Source organism: Harmonia axyridis, chromosome 4 (genome assembly GCF_914767665.1).
Source record: "Harmonia axyridis chromosome 4, icHarAxyr1.1, whole genome shotgun sequence".
NCBI lineage: Eukaryota > Metazoa > Arthropoda > Insecta > Coleoptera > Coccinellidae > Harmonia > Harmonia axyridis.
In genome coordinates, this window is record NC_059504.1 from 25,153,467 (window position 1) to 25,171,663 (window position 18,197).

The 18,197-nt window shown below is 32.8% G+C and overlaps 2 protein-coding genes and 1 long non-coding RNA gene across 4 annotated transcripts; 2 read left to right on the plus strand and 1 right to left on the minus strand.

Moving 5' to 3' along the window:
- Positions 1–447: 447 nt before the first annotated feature.
- LOC123679019 (structural maintenance of chromosomes protein 3) lies at positions 448–12,618 on the minus strand. The gene is made up of 5 exons (XM_045616330.1): positions 11,141–12,618; positions 6,580–6,858; positions 6,235–6,525; positions 1,636–3,235; positions 448–1,086 (listed from the first exon to the last, which is right to left on the minus strand). Exons 1-5 carry the CDS (start codon positions 12,176–12,178, stop codon positions 686–688), a joined length of 3,609 nt encoding a protein of 1,202 aa, XP_045472286.1. The 5' UTR covers positions 12,179–12,618; the 3' UTR covers positions 448–685.
- LOC123679021 lies at positions 7,465–10,962 on the plus strand. The gene is made up of 2 exons (XR_006747340.1): positions 7,465–8,242; positions 10,639–10,962. It is a non-coding gene; the product is annotated as an uncharacterized LOC123679021 (long non-coding RNA).
- A 197-nt stretch (positions 12,619–12,815) lies between the features above and the next one.
- LOC123679022 (mRNA cap guanine-N7 methyltransferase) lies at positions 12,816–18,197 on the plus strand. 2 transcript variants are annotated; one of them, XM_045616333.1, is made up of 4 exons: positions 12,816–14,022; positions 14,512–14,997; positions 15,049–15,153; positions 17,625–18,197. In XM_045616333.1, exons 1-4 carry the CDS (start codon positions 13,254–13,256, stop codon positions 17,699–17,701), a joined length of 1,437 nt encoding a protein of 478 aa, XP_045472289.1. In that variant the 5' UTR covers positions 12,816–13,253; the 3' UTR covers positions 17,702–18,197. The 2 variants fall into 2 exon arrangements, with proteins under 2 accessions (XP_045472289.1, XP_045472288.1); XM_045616332.1 differs by having other exon boundaries at positions 14,512–15,153.

Consider the following 18,197-nt stretch of genomic DNA (forward strand, 5'->3'; position numbering starts at 1 on the left):
TCAATTTTAATGTCAAAATATACAGATATTCCTGGGACCACAACATTTCTCGTTCTACCAGTCTGATATTTATGAAATTTGGTATGGGTATTGACGCCTAGTCATAAGTATTTTCGTAGAAATATCAGCTCTTTCGGATTTTGCACACTCGAAAACTTGAAATTCCCAGGGTATAAATATTTTTCCTATTTCGATTAAATTGAATGTGGGTATATTTAAGTTGAGACAAAAATGGTTCCATTAGAAAGTTTAGTTCTTTTGAATATATGGAGTGCTATGTGCATACTTGAATTAGTACTTCTCTGCAGAAATTTGTATTTCAAGACTAAGACTACCATACTGTAGAAGGCTGATTTTAGGAGTGAAGGACTAGGAAGCATAGTGACATACCCATTGGCAGAGAATTCATTGTCAGGAGTGAATGTTTAAATACAATAAAATACATAATGAGAAAGTTCTTGTTGGTTTAATAACAATAATTAAGGGGGTCCTATATTTCAATATATATAAAAAAATAATCATTCTTTAAAATAAACTTAACCATGGGTCAGGAGTGAAAGTTTAAGAAATGAATGTTTAAATACAATAAAATACATAATGAAAAAGTACTTGTTGGTTTAAACAACAATAATGAAGGAGGTCCTATATTTCAATATAAATAAAATTATCATTCTTTAAAATAAACTTAACCATGGGTTTGGTCATCTTCAACAAAATCTCTAGCTACATCCCGACTAACACATTCAATATGACTCACTTTTCCTCTAAACTTAACACCATAAAATTTATGAGCATGTTCGAGAAGTTCAGGTCTGAAGGTAGTAGTGATGAATTGGGCTTCAGAAGACAATTCATGGATCATATTAGCAACAGCTTTCCTGTGCTGTGCATCAAGAGCTTGATCGATCTCATCAAATAGATAGAATGGAGCGGGATCACATTTTTGAATTGCAAAAATTAAGGCAAGTGCAACCAAGGACTTTTGACCACCTGAGAGCTGGTTCATTTCTTTCATTTCAGAGTCTGATTCTGTAAATGAAACTTTTATTCCTATACCAGTGAAATTATCTGAACTATCTTCAGGACCTAGAAAATAAAAATTCTTATAGTGTCTGAGTAAGGAAAACAATTCTTTTGAAGAATCTAATGTATAATATATTATATTGAAGGCGTGCCATGAAAAGTCACTTCTCCTCCAAAGAGAATGTTATTTTTTTTTCAAACTTTTTGAAATTCATACAAATCTGGAGATCCATCTTTAAATAAGATTTATATTAACGATCATTATAATTGATTCATCAATGGAAAATATGCCTAGTTACAGTTCTCATACTAAATTAATTTTGACAGACATGAAGTATAATATAGCGTATTCGACTGACTGCACCAGTGCGAATTAATTCGAATTTTTGTAGGGCTAAATGACATAATTAGCTCGAATTAATTCGAACTGGTGCAGCCAGTCAAATACGCTAATAGTTATCATTGCTGCTACACTTTTCCCTCTGGCCGACGGAAAAGTAATTCATTGTTGACATAGCAACACTTTTACCTCCGGTAAGTAGAACTTTTCAATGATCTTGTCAGAAAAAATATAGTTCTATTGTATGTTTAGAAAAAAAATTTTTCTCTCACCTATAGCTCTCCCTTCTTCATTATCTGCTGTTTTCATAACTAATTTTGCACGACCTGCAGGTACTAATTTTTTGAAAACTTCTGTAAAGAACTTTGAAACCTGCTTGAATGTAAATTGAATAGCTTCCATTTTACGCATTTCTAACATTGCTATCAATTCTTGAATTTTTTCATTTCCTCTATCCAATTCTTCTTTACGTTTATGTAGTTTTTCCTGTTGATCTGAAAAACTCATGAATTGATCTAAAGCTTTTTTATTCACATGACTGAACTTCTTCAGTTGGTTGTTGGTTTTTTCTAATTCCTTGAATAATGATTTTGATGACATCTGTATGTAGTGAGAATATAGGTCTTCAGCAGGAAGGGCTCCTAGTTGATTTATCTTCTCAACACATTCAGCAATTTTTTGTTCCAATAAGTTTTGTTTTGTTGCAAATTTTTCTAGATGTTTTGCATCCTCATCTATCCTATCTTGAGCATCTTTCTCTTTCTTCTTGTAGTTGTCTAAATCTGACTGTTCATTTTTAAGTCTTTTAGTCATCTCTTTGACCTTATTTTCCATAGAGCTCAAATCTTTATTGACTCTATCTTTTTTCCTATCGATTTCTTCAAGTTCGCTCTTAGCGTTGACCAGTTGTCTTTTACGATCTTCAAGAGATATTTCTTGTAAAGCATGGAGAACTTCATCACGCCTACGAATAAGATTATTTGTAAGCAAATTTTCCAATTTATTCTTTTCAGCTTCTAACTTCATTCTCATACTGAAAGCTTCTTTGTTTTCTTTTTGTAATCGTTGAATATCATCATTTAATGAATCAACTTCAGCTTGATCAGCAACAGATAACTGAGACAATAACTCTTGATGCAACTCGGATTCTAAACCTTCTTTGGTAGATTGCATAGCTTCTAAATTAGATTTACATTGAGCTAATGATCTTTCTTTAGGACCCCTGAATCTTTCGATGTTAGATAGTTCTTCTCTCATCAATCTCAATTCCCCCTTAACTTTATCAAAAATACCTTTGGCTTTGCTGTTTTTAGTTTCAGTTTTTTGCATTTCAGATACTATGCTGTTGATAGAAGTTTCAGTTTTACTCAGTTCCTCTCGAAGACATTTCAGCTCTTCTTCACACTGTTTAATTTGTTGTATTGTTTCACTTCTATTTTTCTGCATTTCTAAACGTGATCTTGAGGTGTTGCAATAACCTCCTGTTAACACACCTTTTGAGGATACTTGGTCACCATCTAAAGTTACACAGTCCAATCCTGAATTTCTGGATAATTTCGTGGCAACTTCCAGATTCCTACAGATTAAAGTCTTACCAAACAGATATCTCATTGCCTTATCATATTTGGGTTCATAATGAAGTTTAGAAACCATTGGTATAGCATCTGAATCATTGGGATATTCAATATTTCTGACACTAAGTCTGTTAAGAGGCATGAAATTAACTTCACCAGGAAGTTTCTGTCTGTTCATTTCTTTGAGAATTAATGTTCCTATTCTATCTGTTTCTACAACGTGATGAAATAGACGGTTACCAGCTGTCATTTCAACTGCTGTATAGATACTCTTCTCACAGTCAAAATTTTCAATTACCTACAAAAATTTTATTTTTAGATAATTGTAAACATAATAAATTAATAAATATTTGATTTCAAAATTTTCAAAAAATGTCGAAATGAAATAAAAAAAATTCGAAATAAAGATAATGATTTACTGCTCAAAAATACATATATAAACCCTAATGAAGTAATAAAAGTTGTGATCATATACAATGTGTGAATACATGCAAAAAAAATATGTGCTTATGCAAGTATACTGTTACGTTTCAAATTAATGTTTCTGATGATAATTTGTTCTTGATATCAGGCATATTTTAGGTGTGTTATTATTACTATTCAGTGAATAAGGGTCGTTGCGGCTCTGTTAGCCTTCCGGGAAGCATTTTTCCGTTTCCTATGGGGCTAGCGCAACCAGGTGTTCTAACCCATTAGGGAACGGAGACGCGCGAGACAACTCCGTTCCCTATGTGATTTGCGCAACTTATGGACTAGTTCCCTACTCCGAACAGTAAATGTAGCGTCTGCGCTGTTCGTGTCTTCAAGCCATACGTTTATCGGTTTGTTTACTTCATTGTGTTGTGATCAAGTCTTATTACAATGGAAATTATGGAAGGTCTCATAAAAGATTGATGGTGAATGCCGAATTCTGAAATGACAAGTGAAAGCGAGTACGAGGTACTAGTTAGAACCAAAACGACTATTGAGGATTACAACAGCCAGTGTTTTGATTGGATCAATAAATTTTCTGCTCTGACTAAAACACAATGGATTGTGCATCAAACCTATAATGATTTGAAGAGACTGCAATTTGAAAAAGACATTGCCCCATCAAAATTTAAGTCAGAAACTCAATATCTTTGAAACAGATGATATTTTTGAAAATTCGATGCTTTTAGGAAAATCTGCGGTAAAAAACTTCGCCAAAAAAATAGGTGCCCTATTTAAAAAAACACCAACTCTTCTCTATATCTCATATCTCTAAAACGGTAATTGATTTCTATTACCTATTGTGAGTATCATATAAACTATAAACCATAAAAATTATTTTTCTAATATCTCGAACAGAAACCAAGATATCTATCTTTGATCTGCTTTCTGATTTCTTATTATCTCCAAAATAAATGAAATATCGTTTCACTGATGTTTTCATTTCCGCGCGCTTCATGTCAAATTTGATTATTTATGTTGGGGTCAAAATTTGCTTACTGAAAATGACATACGATCTATCTAGGTTTATTACTTTGAGTTTGGCGTGAACATATTTCAGAAGATCTTAAATTTCTCTTGATAGATAAAAGTAATGCACCTCACTGCTTTTTAGGTGTTAAAAGCTTCATTAAAGCGATTATCGGAATAAAAGAAAACCTATGATCTCAAAGAACGCATTGCAATGGTCGAGCACTAGCGCAGCATCGAACTCACCCTTCGCTTTGAATGAAACGCATGTAGTCGTAAACGCGCGTCAAGCGCTTGTCATGTGAACCTGCCCCAAAACCCTTTTCGACGCTAACGTTAAATGCTGACGAATGTGCCAGATTTAGAGCTCGATGACATAAATGATCTTTATCACACTGAAGAACATTATTTAACATCTATAAAACATCTCATATATGTATCACATGAATATTTGTGAGTTGACAGTGAACATTATATTATATTGAATAATTATAGTCAAATCACTACAAATTCACTTCATATATCACATCGCTCGATAAGTCCTGACAAAACAACAAGTTTTAGGCATTCTGGAGAATATCATGAAATGGTGGATGAATATTTTCTTGAAACGCTACGGATTATTATCAAAAGAACAGCATGGTTACAGATGTAATGAATCAACTATTTCAGCTTTGCTGGATATCCTTGAACAGATGGTGGAGACTTTAAATGTAAGAAAAAATACTGCTGACATTGTCTGATTGGTCTAAAGTGTTTGACAATGTTGTGCACTAAATTCTTTTCCAAAAACTGGAATATTATGGCCTTGGGGGTTTGCCACTCTGGTTGTTTGTTTCATATCTGAGCGACAAATTACAGTATGTGGATTCTAGTGGAAAACGATAATTTCCCCAAATTGAAGGAGTACCCTTGGAACATAGCATACATAGTTATTCTTTATTCTAAGGGAGCACCACAGGGTACCATTTTGTTGCTCGTTCATTTGAATAAATTTTGACACTACGCTGACGATGCGTTATTATTGACGCAGTGAGGATGGTATGAAGTCAAGAACAAAAGCGGCTTTGAAAGATTCGGAAGTGGTTCATGGCGAATGAATTGTTTAGAGCAAAAATTGAAATTTTATCAATTGACACTGAATCAGGGAGAGATAGCGTGAAAAGTGTGAAATTTCTGGGACTATTTGGGAAATGCTCAGGAAACACTCTACCAGAGATTGAATATTACTAAGAAAAGTTTTAATTATTGGGGTTCCGTTCTGTAACCATTTGCTAGATAGTTGAAAGAATGCCAAATTTTTCAAGACTCTAAGAGACACGACTATGAAGTTGCCACGAAGATTTGCATCCTTTCTTACTCTCCTCTTGTTTCTTATTGATCTTTCATTATTTATTGAAGGGAAAAGGGGCAAACTTGGTAGTTCTCTGTTTAACTTTTCTGTTGTACATTTCGTTTTAACAAATTGATATTACATCCTGAGATACCGGCTTGCCAACACTGTTGAGATTGGTGGGAGCACCTAGTAACAGAATGCTTCACCATTGGAAGCGGAAGCAATGGATACTAGAGCTATGAAAACATAGAGATGAAGACTACTATCTATTACAGTGCTCAGTAGAAGTTTGAAAATTGATGATAAGGTGTAACTCGGTATATAAATATCATCACATAAGATCTCAATAATAAATCCAATTTCTTATAAAATAATTAGTTGAGTAGTAGAATTTTTGTGTTTGAGGGATATAGAAGAACTAACCAAGGCTGAGATTCCACCAATTATTATCGATTGTTAACTGTTACCAATTGATAATAATTATTGGGATCCCAGCCCATATGTGTAAATTTGTCAATTACCTGTCCATAATAGGAACGAACAATTTCAGCATCTTTTCCTCCACTTTTCAAGAAAGTATCCAATACTTTTCTTACGCTGTCCCTTCCATTTAAAATCGGTTTACCAGCCATAGACCTCAGTTGTTGATCTGCCTTGGCTAGATCTTCTTTCAAGGAAGACAAGTTCTGTTGCACATTGTTCTCTTTTCTCCATAATTCATTTCTGGTTGTTTGAAAAGTATCCTTGTTTTTTTTCAGTTCGTAACATTGCTTATTATGTTCATCAATACAATTTTTTTGTCTCTCCATTTCCTTAAAAGATTGATATTTTACAAATTTTATCTGTATTACCACATATTATCTTACCTGTGACTGTTCCTCAATTTTTTTAGTCAATTCAATAGTTTTTGAGGCATCTCTCTTCAAATCAGCCTCTAATTTATCACGATGGTCTTTTTTATCTTTGAGTTGTTTATTGAGAGATTTCAATTCATTTTGAATCCATCGATCTCTGTCATCTTTTGAAGTGAATTGACTTCCTCTACCTTGTTTAGCATAAAGTTCTTTACGTTTTTGTTCTTTCAATACTAACTCTCTACTGCAGTCTTCTTCTTTTTTCTTCATTGCTTCGTACTGAGGTTTAATCTATGAATGAAGATATTTTAAAGTTACTTCTTGAATATTCCAAGTTCAAAAATAATTTTATTTTAATTAATTTCTCTAGTAGCTTTAAACAACAACAAAAATATGAATAATTATTTAAATAGATATAAATTTCGCTTATAAATCGAAAACAAAAGAAGATGGCCAAAAATGAACACTACTCTTGTTAGTTTCTCAGAAAAAGAGAACAAGAATGGGGTATCACATTCAGTCTATCTCCTCTGGTTTGAAAGGTGTAGTGCTAAAACATCAAAATTTGCCATTCCTGTACATAACATTCAACTTTACACACCCAAAAATATTTGTAAAGTTATAATAAAAGTATTTTGAGAACTAGTGCAAAAAAGTATAATGAAGTTAATTTTGGTTTTCTGTTTTCATGAGGAAACATCCATATAAATTTCTACAATGTAGCATACGAATACAGTAAAACTTCGTTATGAATCTTCCTATGCTAATACATTAAAATAGTACTCAGTAAGACACTCTGTTTTGTTGGATAAGAAGCTCCTTTTTCGTCGCAGATAGACGGTGAAAAAAGTAGAAAATTGATCAATGAATGGCAAACTCACGTTTACATGGCACATAAGTCATTCTTAGTCTTAAACTCATTCTTGATGACAAAGATCTGTTTGAGAAATGGATTCAGTAGTTGGATGCCATTTTGGGTAAGCAGAAAAGAAAAGTTATTCTTTTCATTGACAAGTGCCCTGCACATCTAAAAGACATAATATGTGTCACGAATATAAAATCGTTTATTTGACACCTAATGTCACATCCATACTGCAACCCTTAGATCAGGGTATTATGAAGTGGCCAATAAGAAGTGAATAAACATTATCATTAATATTTAACAAAAGTACAGGAAAAAATTAGTACAGTGGTACTTAAGAGGCAATCAAAAGTGATGTTTTAGACTAAACATTTTATTACTGCTGCTTGGGATGAAATTGACGCACTCGTTATAAGAAACGGTTTTTGGAAGATTGGATTTTCATATAAGACAGTTACCACTTGACTAACAACACAGCAACAAGAACTGAGAAACTTCTCCAAAATTTTCCGTATCACGCGAGTGAATGACGCTCTTGTAACTAGCAACATTCGCACTATTGATGTCATGATGGCTGACATCACCACTGACCCTTTGGGGAGTGAGAGTGAAAAAAATGACTCTGAAGAAGAGGACAATCATTCCCCATCACCTATAGTTTCTGCTGGGTTATAAAACGTGGCCAGCTCTGAAAAGTTATTTCCACCCTGAAAAATGCAGAGGGCATGCTATGTTACATTAGCAGAATAGACAACTTCCTCTCCACATACAAGTAACCTTGACAGGTTTCTCTCTGGTCAGTGAGTGAGCAGTGTACGTATATATTATTCATGCCAGTATTTATAACATTCCCTTCTACAAGTATTATGCATTTTAACAATTTTTACGTACAAATTTTGCAATCATTTTGAGATTCTAGGGTGAGATGCTTTACCACTTAAGACGCTTTTTTGCGCCGATCCCTTCAAGAGCGTCTTAACGAAATTTTAACGTATTACATTAGCAGATTTCTTTCGTCATTAGATTTTTTAATTTGAATTTCAGTAATATTATTAAAGATAAAAATTAATTGATACTTATATTCAAAGTGAAATTGGAATTATTTCTATTGTATCAGTTTGGCATTTAATTTTTTGCAGATAAGGGTCAAGATCAGGGAATTTATTTAATAACCAAAAAGTTCTTGAATATTCAAATATTTTTGTGAAATTTACAGATTTTTGAATTCAAATTTTTTCATTATTATTGTTTCTGATTTCATCAACTGAAGGTATCTATGGTTTTTTTAATGACTTAATTCAAAATGACTGCTGAATGTAGCCAATTTCTTCAAAAAATGTCGTAACACGTGTGTAATTATGTTTTTTTCACTTATGAAATTGTCTCAATCCATTTGTTTTACACACTTTTAGCATAAATAAATAACAACAATTTTTTAACTTAGTGTGAAATGGGTAAGTCAGATGAACCGCTCATATTACTGTTAAGATTCACAATGTGATTAGATACACAGATCCGGGAATCTACCAATATAAAATATAAAATATTATAAAATAGAGATGATTAAGTGTTTGGGAAATTCAGTGTTAAGCTTATGAGCTTTGTGTCAAATATTCTACTAGACTTTCTTTAAATAATATTCTATTTCTTACGCCCACTATTAGTCATACCCATTACCTTCATGAACTGCCACCTTATATAATAAAACTGATTAAGACCAAAAGAAAGATATACAGGGATTACTGCAGGAATATAAGTCCTAACTTGAAACACAAACTAAATGAGTACAACAAAAATGTACAAAAAATGGTTCACCAATACAGAGAACACACTTTGATAAGGGCCTGTAACAAAATAAATGAATCTAAAGGGAGATCATTCTATCAAGAAATCAAAAAACTGTCAAGATATAAACAATATAATAAAATTTCCACTCTGATAGAAAATGGAAGATCTTACTCCGAAGATGGGGAAAAAGTAGAATTGTTCGCAAAATACTACGAAAATGCCTTCAATTACGACAACGACAATAACTTTGATAAATCCCAGGAGAGGAAAAGTTCTTTTCAACCCTAAAGAAAATTCCAGCAGAAGAAATAAAAATCGACAGAGAGATCTACTTTCAGATAGTACACAACTCCAAAAATAGTGCCCCAGGTGTCGATTACATACCATGGAAAATTGTTAAAAAACTCAGTGATAAAATACATGAACACCTTATAAGTATCTACGAACATTGTCTCAATCAGGAAATATACCCAAAAATATGGAAGAAAGGATGTATAATAACAGTACCTAAAGCAAACAAGGATCACTCAAAATCAAGAAACTATAGACCGATAACCATTCTGCCAGTTTTGGGGAAAATTTATGAGAAAATAATAAAAATAAAATTAACTGAAAATCTGCAAGATCCACTTCCTATCTTTCAATTCGGCTTCCAAAATCAGAAATCTACAACACATCCACTGACTATATTAATATCAAACACGCAAAATGCCACATTGAAGAACCTCAAAACATCTGCAATCAGCCTGGATATAAATAAAGCCTTTGACAGTGTATGGCATAAAGGTCTCTTATTCAAACTAAACTCGATGAAAACACCCAGATATCTATTAAATATTACAAGAGATTTCTTGGAAGATCGACAACTATGTGTAAGAATCAAGAAGAGCAAATAATACATTTTTGTACCACAACAAGGGACACCACAGGGCTCACCACTACTATATAAGCTCTACTGTGCGGACATATTTAATCCTGATAGCCAACTACAATATGTTCTACAGTATGCTGATGACACTCTTTTGATATCCCACGAGAAAAATTTAATGAAATGTGTAAAACAGCTTCAAGAACTAATGAGAAAGATAGAAATATGGTTTAGTACTTGGAGATTGAAGCCAAATCCAGCAAAATCCCAGTTCATAATCTTCAATCACAGACTCTCGAGTAACTCTCCAACAATATTTATAGGTAGTGAGCAGAAACACCCACAACAGGCAATAAAATATCTACGTAGACAATAAAATGAATTTTAACCAGCACACTAAACAGATGAAGAAAAAAATAACATTCCGAGCAAAACACTTCTCAAAGCTTGTAATTAGAAACCAAGGACTATCCATGAAAAATGCTGCTAAAATCTACAAGTCGATATGCAGACCAATTTTGGAGTATGCCCACCCAATTTTAATTAATTGCAGAAACCCAGCAATCCAAAATATAGAAACTGCAGAAAGAATAGCACTGAGGACCATTTCAAGAATAAGACATCCACACAATAGATTGCACAACCCACTCAATGAATTATTATATGCAAAAATCAAGATCCAACCCATTTTAGAAAGGCTTCAAAATCTAAATGCAAGATTCTACAGTAGACTGGAAGAGATGTCAGACATCGTCCAGCTTTACCACGAAGACCCCATCAACAACCCAACAAGAAAGTTTCCGACATCAACACTTCTTCAGAAACTAAGACAGAAATTTAGAAATTGATAGTTTGATTAGAGCACATTTTATACTTTTTTTTGTTTTTTTTTTGTTAAATATTAATGTTCAATTTATTGAGCTGAAGGACCGAAGGTCGATGGCTCTTGTCTATGTCTGTGACAATGAAAAACAGTTCTCTCTCTCTCTATTCTATTTCTATATAAAATGTATCATCTGAATATATATGTTAAACAAAAAAAAATAATATTTTACCTTTTCTAATTCTGCTTCTTTTTCCTTAATGCTTTGTGTTAATCGAGCTAATTCATTTTCAGCCCTTTCCTTTGACTTATTATCCCCTAAAACTTCTTCTGACAAATCTTTTATAGTCAAATCCAATTTTGCCTTTTCTTTAATAAGATGTTGCTGATCATTATTTAGAATATCTCGTTCTTCCTTGACTGATATGAGTTCTTTTTTAGTTTCTTTAATTTTTTTACTCAAACTCTTAATATTATCTTGTGCTTTTTTTAAATTTGCTGCTAATTTTTCTTGTTCAGTACCAGATTCATTTCTTTGCTTTTTTAATTCTTCCAATTTTTTCTTATTCTCATTCAATTCAACTTCATGTATAATAAATTCAAGGGCTCTCCTATTTTTGTCATGTATTTGATATTGCCGCAATTCTTCTTTTTCTTCTTCCAATGTTTGAAGACGTTCTTCAATTGTTCTCAAAAATTCCCCAATTTTTTCCAGTTTACCCTCAGTTTCCCTCAAAAGAGTTATAGATTGTCCATGTCTTTCATCATAAACCCTCGTTCCAGCAACTTCCCTTAATAATTTCAAGCGATGAGCATCTGGAGCGGTAGCCATTTGGTTAATTTTACCTTGTTTGACTATATAATAAGGATTAGAATTTGAGAAACCAGCAGATTCAAGAAGATTCATGACTTCTGTCCTTGGCACAATCTTTTTATTCAAGAAGTATTGATCTTTCTTGAATCCAATTACTCTTCTTAAATAAATTTCTTCATGCTCAATTGGTACACGAGCATCACTGTTATCAAATATAATTTCTACATATGCAGCCAAGACTCGAGCCCCTGTACCTTCATGCAAGAGAGCTTGCCTCTGTTCTGGTCTCAAGTGAGAGAATTCATCACTCAAAACAAATTGAATGGCATAAAAAAAGTTACTTTTTCCAGATCCATTGCGACCTACTACCACATTATGTCTTTTATCAAAAGGTTCTACGACAGTTTGATCCCTGTAGCTTTTGAATCCATGAATAATTATTTGTTTTATGTGCATTTTGAAGTCTAGTGTTCCCTATGAATTGAAATATTCAGTTCATTCGCACCGTACTTTAATTGGGAGGCTTCAAAATCAATTTGAAACAGATCTCTATATGTGGCTTCATCTAAATTCTAAACAAGCCTTGAGTAAACTTTTTTTTTACAAAATCCGCTAAAATATAAAAACACAGATTACAATTAGTTTTTGATAAAAAGCTTGATCGTCTTCTTCTTCTTCTTTGTTTCCCAAACTTGGGGAAACCATGGGCTCGACGGCTCGTTATGGTGAATCAGTTGTTACATACAGAAAAAGATTTGATATTTGTCAGTATTACATTCAGTGGTTATTATGTTCAGTAGATGCTATATGTTTATAACAACAAATTTTTCTTCATGTTCAATCTAAGATGTCTAAAAACATGGTGAATGCACTCGTCAAATTTTGAATGCAATGACATTCGACCAAATTGAAAATATTAGTTTTAGTTCGTGGCGGCGCCGCAATGTCATACTTGTCATTTCCGTTGATTTTGATTGGATACATTAATTAAAACCCGATACTGACCAATCAAAAGCGACGTGTAACCGAGTATGATCGTGCAAAGTCGTGAAACAAAACACGAAACGTATACTGGAATGAATTAAAATATTTGTAATAGAGAGAGTTTATTGGTATTTCAATTACAAGAATTACTTCCATAGATCATAACTATAATGAAAGATATACATATAGGTATATAATGGCACAAAACTCGTAAATAATGAATAACAAGAATCTTAATTTGTTGATAGCGCTATCTACAGTTGACATAATGAAGCTTAAGTAATATTCTCAAAATTGGCAAAACAAAAGCTAATCAGTTCATACACCAATCATACTAATCAGAGACGTTATTTTTGGGTAATCGTAATTCAGGTGGCGAATTAATATAAATAGAAAAGTAGAAAGTGTCATATTGTTAGAAGTATCATATTCAGTGACTACTATATATTTAGTATTCTGTGGTGACTACTATGAAATACAAATAAACATAAGTGTTTAGAATTACTATCAAAAAATAGACATTAAATCACTGCAGTTAGAACTTAGAATGGCTACTACTCAAGAAGAAGTGTTTGACAATGAAGATAATAATTTTTCTCAGGAAAATACATCAACGGAAGATTTAGAGAAAGCATTAATGGTAGCTGCAGCAGATGCTTACTGGACTAATGATTCTACTGAAAATAACTGTGTACAAAATTCTTCTGACAATGAAGAGCGTGAAAAAGAATCTGAAACGAATGATGAAGATATTATGAACTCTAAAGCAAACACATCATTGCCAAGACGAGTATCTAAAAACTTGGAAGAAGATACCGAATCTTCGAAGTCCTTGTTTCAAACTAACCAAAACAATGAAGATGAAATCGTAAAAAATTCTTCTACTTCATTAAAGAGAAATATTACTCAGATCAATGATGATGAAGGAAGTTCAAAAAAAATTAAAATCTCTGATGAAACTAGATCAGTTGAACCTGAAGGGTATGCCAAACTTGTTGCTACTCATTACAATCAATTACAGGAAAAAGGTGTTCAAGAAAGGAATAAAAGTAGAATAGTATACATGAGGAATTTTCATAATTGGATAAAAAGTATGTTAATCAATGAATATTTAACCAATATAAAAGCATCAAAAAAATATAATGCTCCAATAAGGGCTCTTGACATGGGCTGTGGAAAAGGGGGAGATTTGCTTAAATGGAAGAAAGGAAACATATCTCATTTGATTTGCACTGATATAGCCTTAGTTTCATTGGACCAATGTAAAAATCGATATAGTGATATGAAAGAAAGGAGTGCTAAAGATAGAAATGGAGGTAAGTACCCTTTAATCAATTGAGAGTTGTGTCTTGTTCAGTATGTGTGTTTGTGGATTGTTTTTAATAATTTCGTGATGATTTATCCAAATTTTCCCTCTTTAACTATAGAGACTCAAAAACCTTTTGAACTTTGCAAATTCTTTGATGGAAACATCTGAACAACCTGACACACAACCTTAGTGTGCGGCTGGATAATGATTTCTCATTGAAATATTCACTAGATTGTCTTCAAATTGAGGATTTGGGTTCCGTGCATGCCACTGGTAAGGGTATTCAGGTGTTTCTGTCAAACATTTTGTTAAGTTCTCATGGGTAGACTCCAAGCATAAAAAATTTCTTTTATCTTAAATTTAAGATTGAAGAAGATAATTATAAAATGTTTGGTTCACAAATGGTTTGTTTGTTTGTAAACAACACACAAACTTTCTATTCTCTAAGCAGTAGGGATATTATGTATGTTTTTGTATTTGACAGCTTGTTTTTTAGGTAACTTATTCAGTATTGAATACATATCTGCGGACTGTTCAAGGTTAAGATTGAGAGAAAAATATTCTGACCCATCTGCAAAATTAGATATTGTTAGTTGCCAGTTTGCATTTCACTACAGCTTTGAATCCTTACCCCAAGCAGAGTGTATGCTAAGAAATGCTAGCGAGTGCCTTCAAGCAGGGGGATATTTCATTGGGACTATTCCAGATGCATATGAACTTGTATCAAGAGCAAAAAGAAACAATTCAAATAGTTTTGGAAATGATGTCTACCAAGTTGTTTTTGATTGTGATATGGATAAACCCCCTCTATTTGGTGCTAAATATAATTTTTATTTGGATGGAGTTGTGGATTGTCCCGAATTTTTAGTATATTTTCCAATGTTAGAGAAATTGGCCAAAAAATATGGCCTCAAACTTGTGAGAAAAGAAAAGTTTCATGAATTCTTCAACAGAATGAAAAATGAAGGGAATAAGTTATTGAGTAATATGAGTAGCTTGGAGTCATATCCACCATTTCATAGTTCTAATTTAGTAGGAACATCTGAGGGTGATTATGAACATGCTGAAGAATTTCTGCGGCAACAAAATAGGAATATTAAAATTGGTACACTTTCGAAATCTGAGTGGGAGGCCTCATGTAAGTAAATTTAATAACAATTTCCATCAATGCTTTATACCATTGCAATCCCTGTAAGCAATATCAGCTGGGCTCAGATTGCCTGGCACATGATTTCATTGTTGTGTGGTTGTGAATTTGTAAACTTTGTTTACCCGATTTTCAACAAAAGTTTTCCAAGTGCCTATTGTTTTGATCCATGTTAAGGCCACCGTAAAATAACTCCAAAAATAGAACACAAATTACCAGATTCTTGGACCTTCTTGACTAATTCATAAAATCTTACTCCTATAAGACAAACAAATAATTCTAATCTTGGAATTGCTATATTCTTTAGAGCAATTCTCAACTTTGCTTGATTCAATGGCTGCGTTCAGCGGAAAGAGCAGTTGCAAATCTGATCACTAAGCGCTCACTGATCCTAAAGTGATCAGAGAGCGGTTTTCTGGACGGTTAGAGAATACCTAACCTCTAAAACCTCTGTTTTGACAGTTCTCACAACATGAGTGGTGTTCTTTTATTCAAAAAAGTATTTAGTGCTTCAACCACGGTTACATCAAATCGTTCGTTTATTCAACAATTGAAACTGTCACTCGTTCTTGTAATCACCGATGCAGCTCATTCTCTTATTCTACACCTGATGAGCCATCTGACAGCTCATCGTGTTTCAATCAGGGTGGATCTGTGATGAATGAAAGACCACCACTATGTTGAGCTTAGTGAGCGTAGTTCAAAGTCGCTCAGAAAAATGGCGTCCGCTCACTAAACATGTTGAGTATGCGCTCACTGATCAGATCCGTTCAGCAAAAATGCTTCCAACTGTTTTACAACTGTTGTGTCCGCTGTACTCAGCCAATCATACTGAAACAAGCCTGTCAATTACGATTCTCAAAAACACACATGCTGCAAAAGCCGATTTGCTTGTATCGCAGAAAATATGGAGGAAAGACTCCTAACTATTGAAGATTTTTCCCATGCTTATTGACCAGGAAATTGAACAAAATCAGAGAAATTGAGTTTTTTTCAGTCATCCTAGCCATTGTTTCAGGCAATTTATATCTCACCCAACTTTAAATTTTCACTTGATGAAGTAATTATTTATAAAACAGCTACCAGCTGTTATACCAACAATTCCTAGTCTGTACCTCAATAATAATATTGGAATCAGCTGAATTAAGTGAAGTCCTTTTTGCAAGCAATCATTTCAAAAAATTACCATATTCATCCTTCGCTGACGCATCAAAAACAGATCTGATTTTCGTAATGTTTTCAATACATGCTGCCCCCTGCTTTTTATTAGCCCAACATCAGATTCTTAATAGCTTATCTGGCAGACTAGAGAAAAAATCATTGCTGCATATTTATTACTGGTTACTCCAGGTGATTCGAAAGCTCTCAGTTACTTATCCTTGTTTCGGCTGCCTGCTTCAGAATCCGAATTTTATGAGTTCTTCTCTTTAAATTTCAATTGCATCTAATTCTCTCTCCAACTAACTCAAGTTAATTTTGAGAATGATTTATTGATTTGTTTATTTTTAGTTATTTTTATACATGTTATAATTTATTAGTGCCAGTTTTGTAAAACTGATTTGAGGTCTGAAATGAATGATTTAAAAAAAAAATCTTAGTCGCATGGTTCAATTGAAAATAAATTTTTTCGAATTGTTCATCTAATGAAAACAGTGTTTTGCTCTTATCCTCTAACAACCTTATCAAGACTAGCACTTGTTGTCTACAATTGCTAGATTCAATTAATTCAAGGTTTGTTTTTCCATCGTCAAATTGTCCTGTCATGGCCTGCCCAAATGTTGTATTTTGCTTTTGGAATGGAAAACATTTTCTCTATTTCATTATCGTAATGAGTTCATTACAGTTCTAAAAGTAGTGCTGTAATGAACTCATTACAGTATTGTTTTCGGTTATATTTTTCGTTTTGTGGTTGTCTACACAGACTTCCAATCCTATTAAAATTCAACACATCTCAATTGTTGTCAATATAATATAAATTGGATTCAGTGATTTGCGACATTATTCGCAATTTCTCTTAGTTCTGTTGGTGTTAAATCGATCCCGTCAGACATAATTCACAAATTTTATGCGTAATTATAAATTATTTCAAAATTCGAAATGTACGATTCAAATTGAAATTCAGTAATCTGTCAATTTTTGTAACAGTCACACCAACTGCCAAGATACAAAACAAAAGTCACTAGGATGTATAATCTGAATTTTTCATTGAATTTCGACAATATTTCACAAAACTGGACTGAAATAGAGAAAATATCGTCTAATACTCGTTGCAGAAGGCAATTCCATCGAATTTCGCATTCGTGTTGGAATAAGACCCATTCTGTAACTTGTTTTAGAACATACTATTACCAAACATTCACTTTATATTATTTTGTATATCCATGGTAACGAGATATTTCTAAGAGACTATTCTATTGACTATTGAAAATTAATTTTTTAATGTTTTTTTCTGTTTTTTTCAGCACTTTATTTAACCTTTGCCTTCCAAAAGGTGAAGAATACTTGGAATCCAGATGGAACCCCTTGTTATGACATATAATATCATGTTGGTGACTTGAACATTTTGTTAGCAATTGGTTATTATATAACCCAAACTGTATGAAATTTATACTTTTATATTTAGAATTTTCCGCTGTGAAGTGGCAGGATAGGGAATTATAATCAAAATGTAATATATTTTGTGAAGAAACTTTAGCCTCTAATTGACTTGTTATACCATTAGCAATATAATTTATTATAACACAATGCTTTGATGGTAGGATTGTTTAATAGAGTAAAAAATTCCTATCTTTTTACCCTTCAGGTGAAAAACTGACCAGACCGTGGCTAAAAAAGCGGGAATGTTGTAACACTGTAAAAAGTACATTTCAAAATTGAGAAGCATTAATGATGTTAAGTAATAGTTCAGTGGCATTTTCAAGCAGATTTGTATTTGCTTTCTTGTTGTTTCTAATTGTGAATCATATTCATTAACCAACTGATTTTTATTATATTTATAATTCTGTTTTATCTAAAATATAATGTATTCAACAATA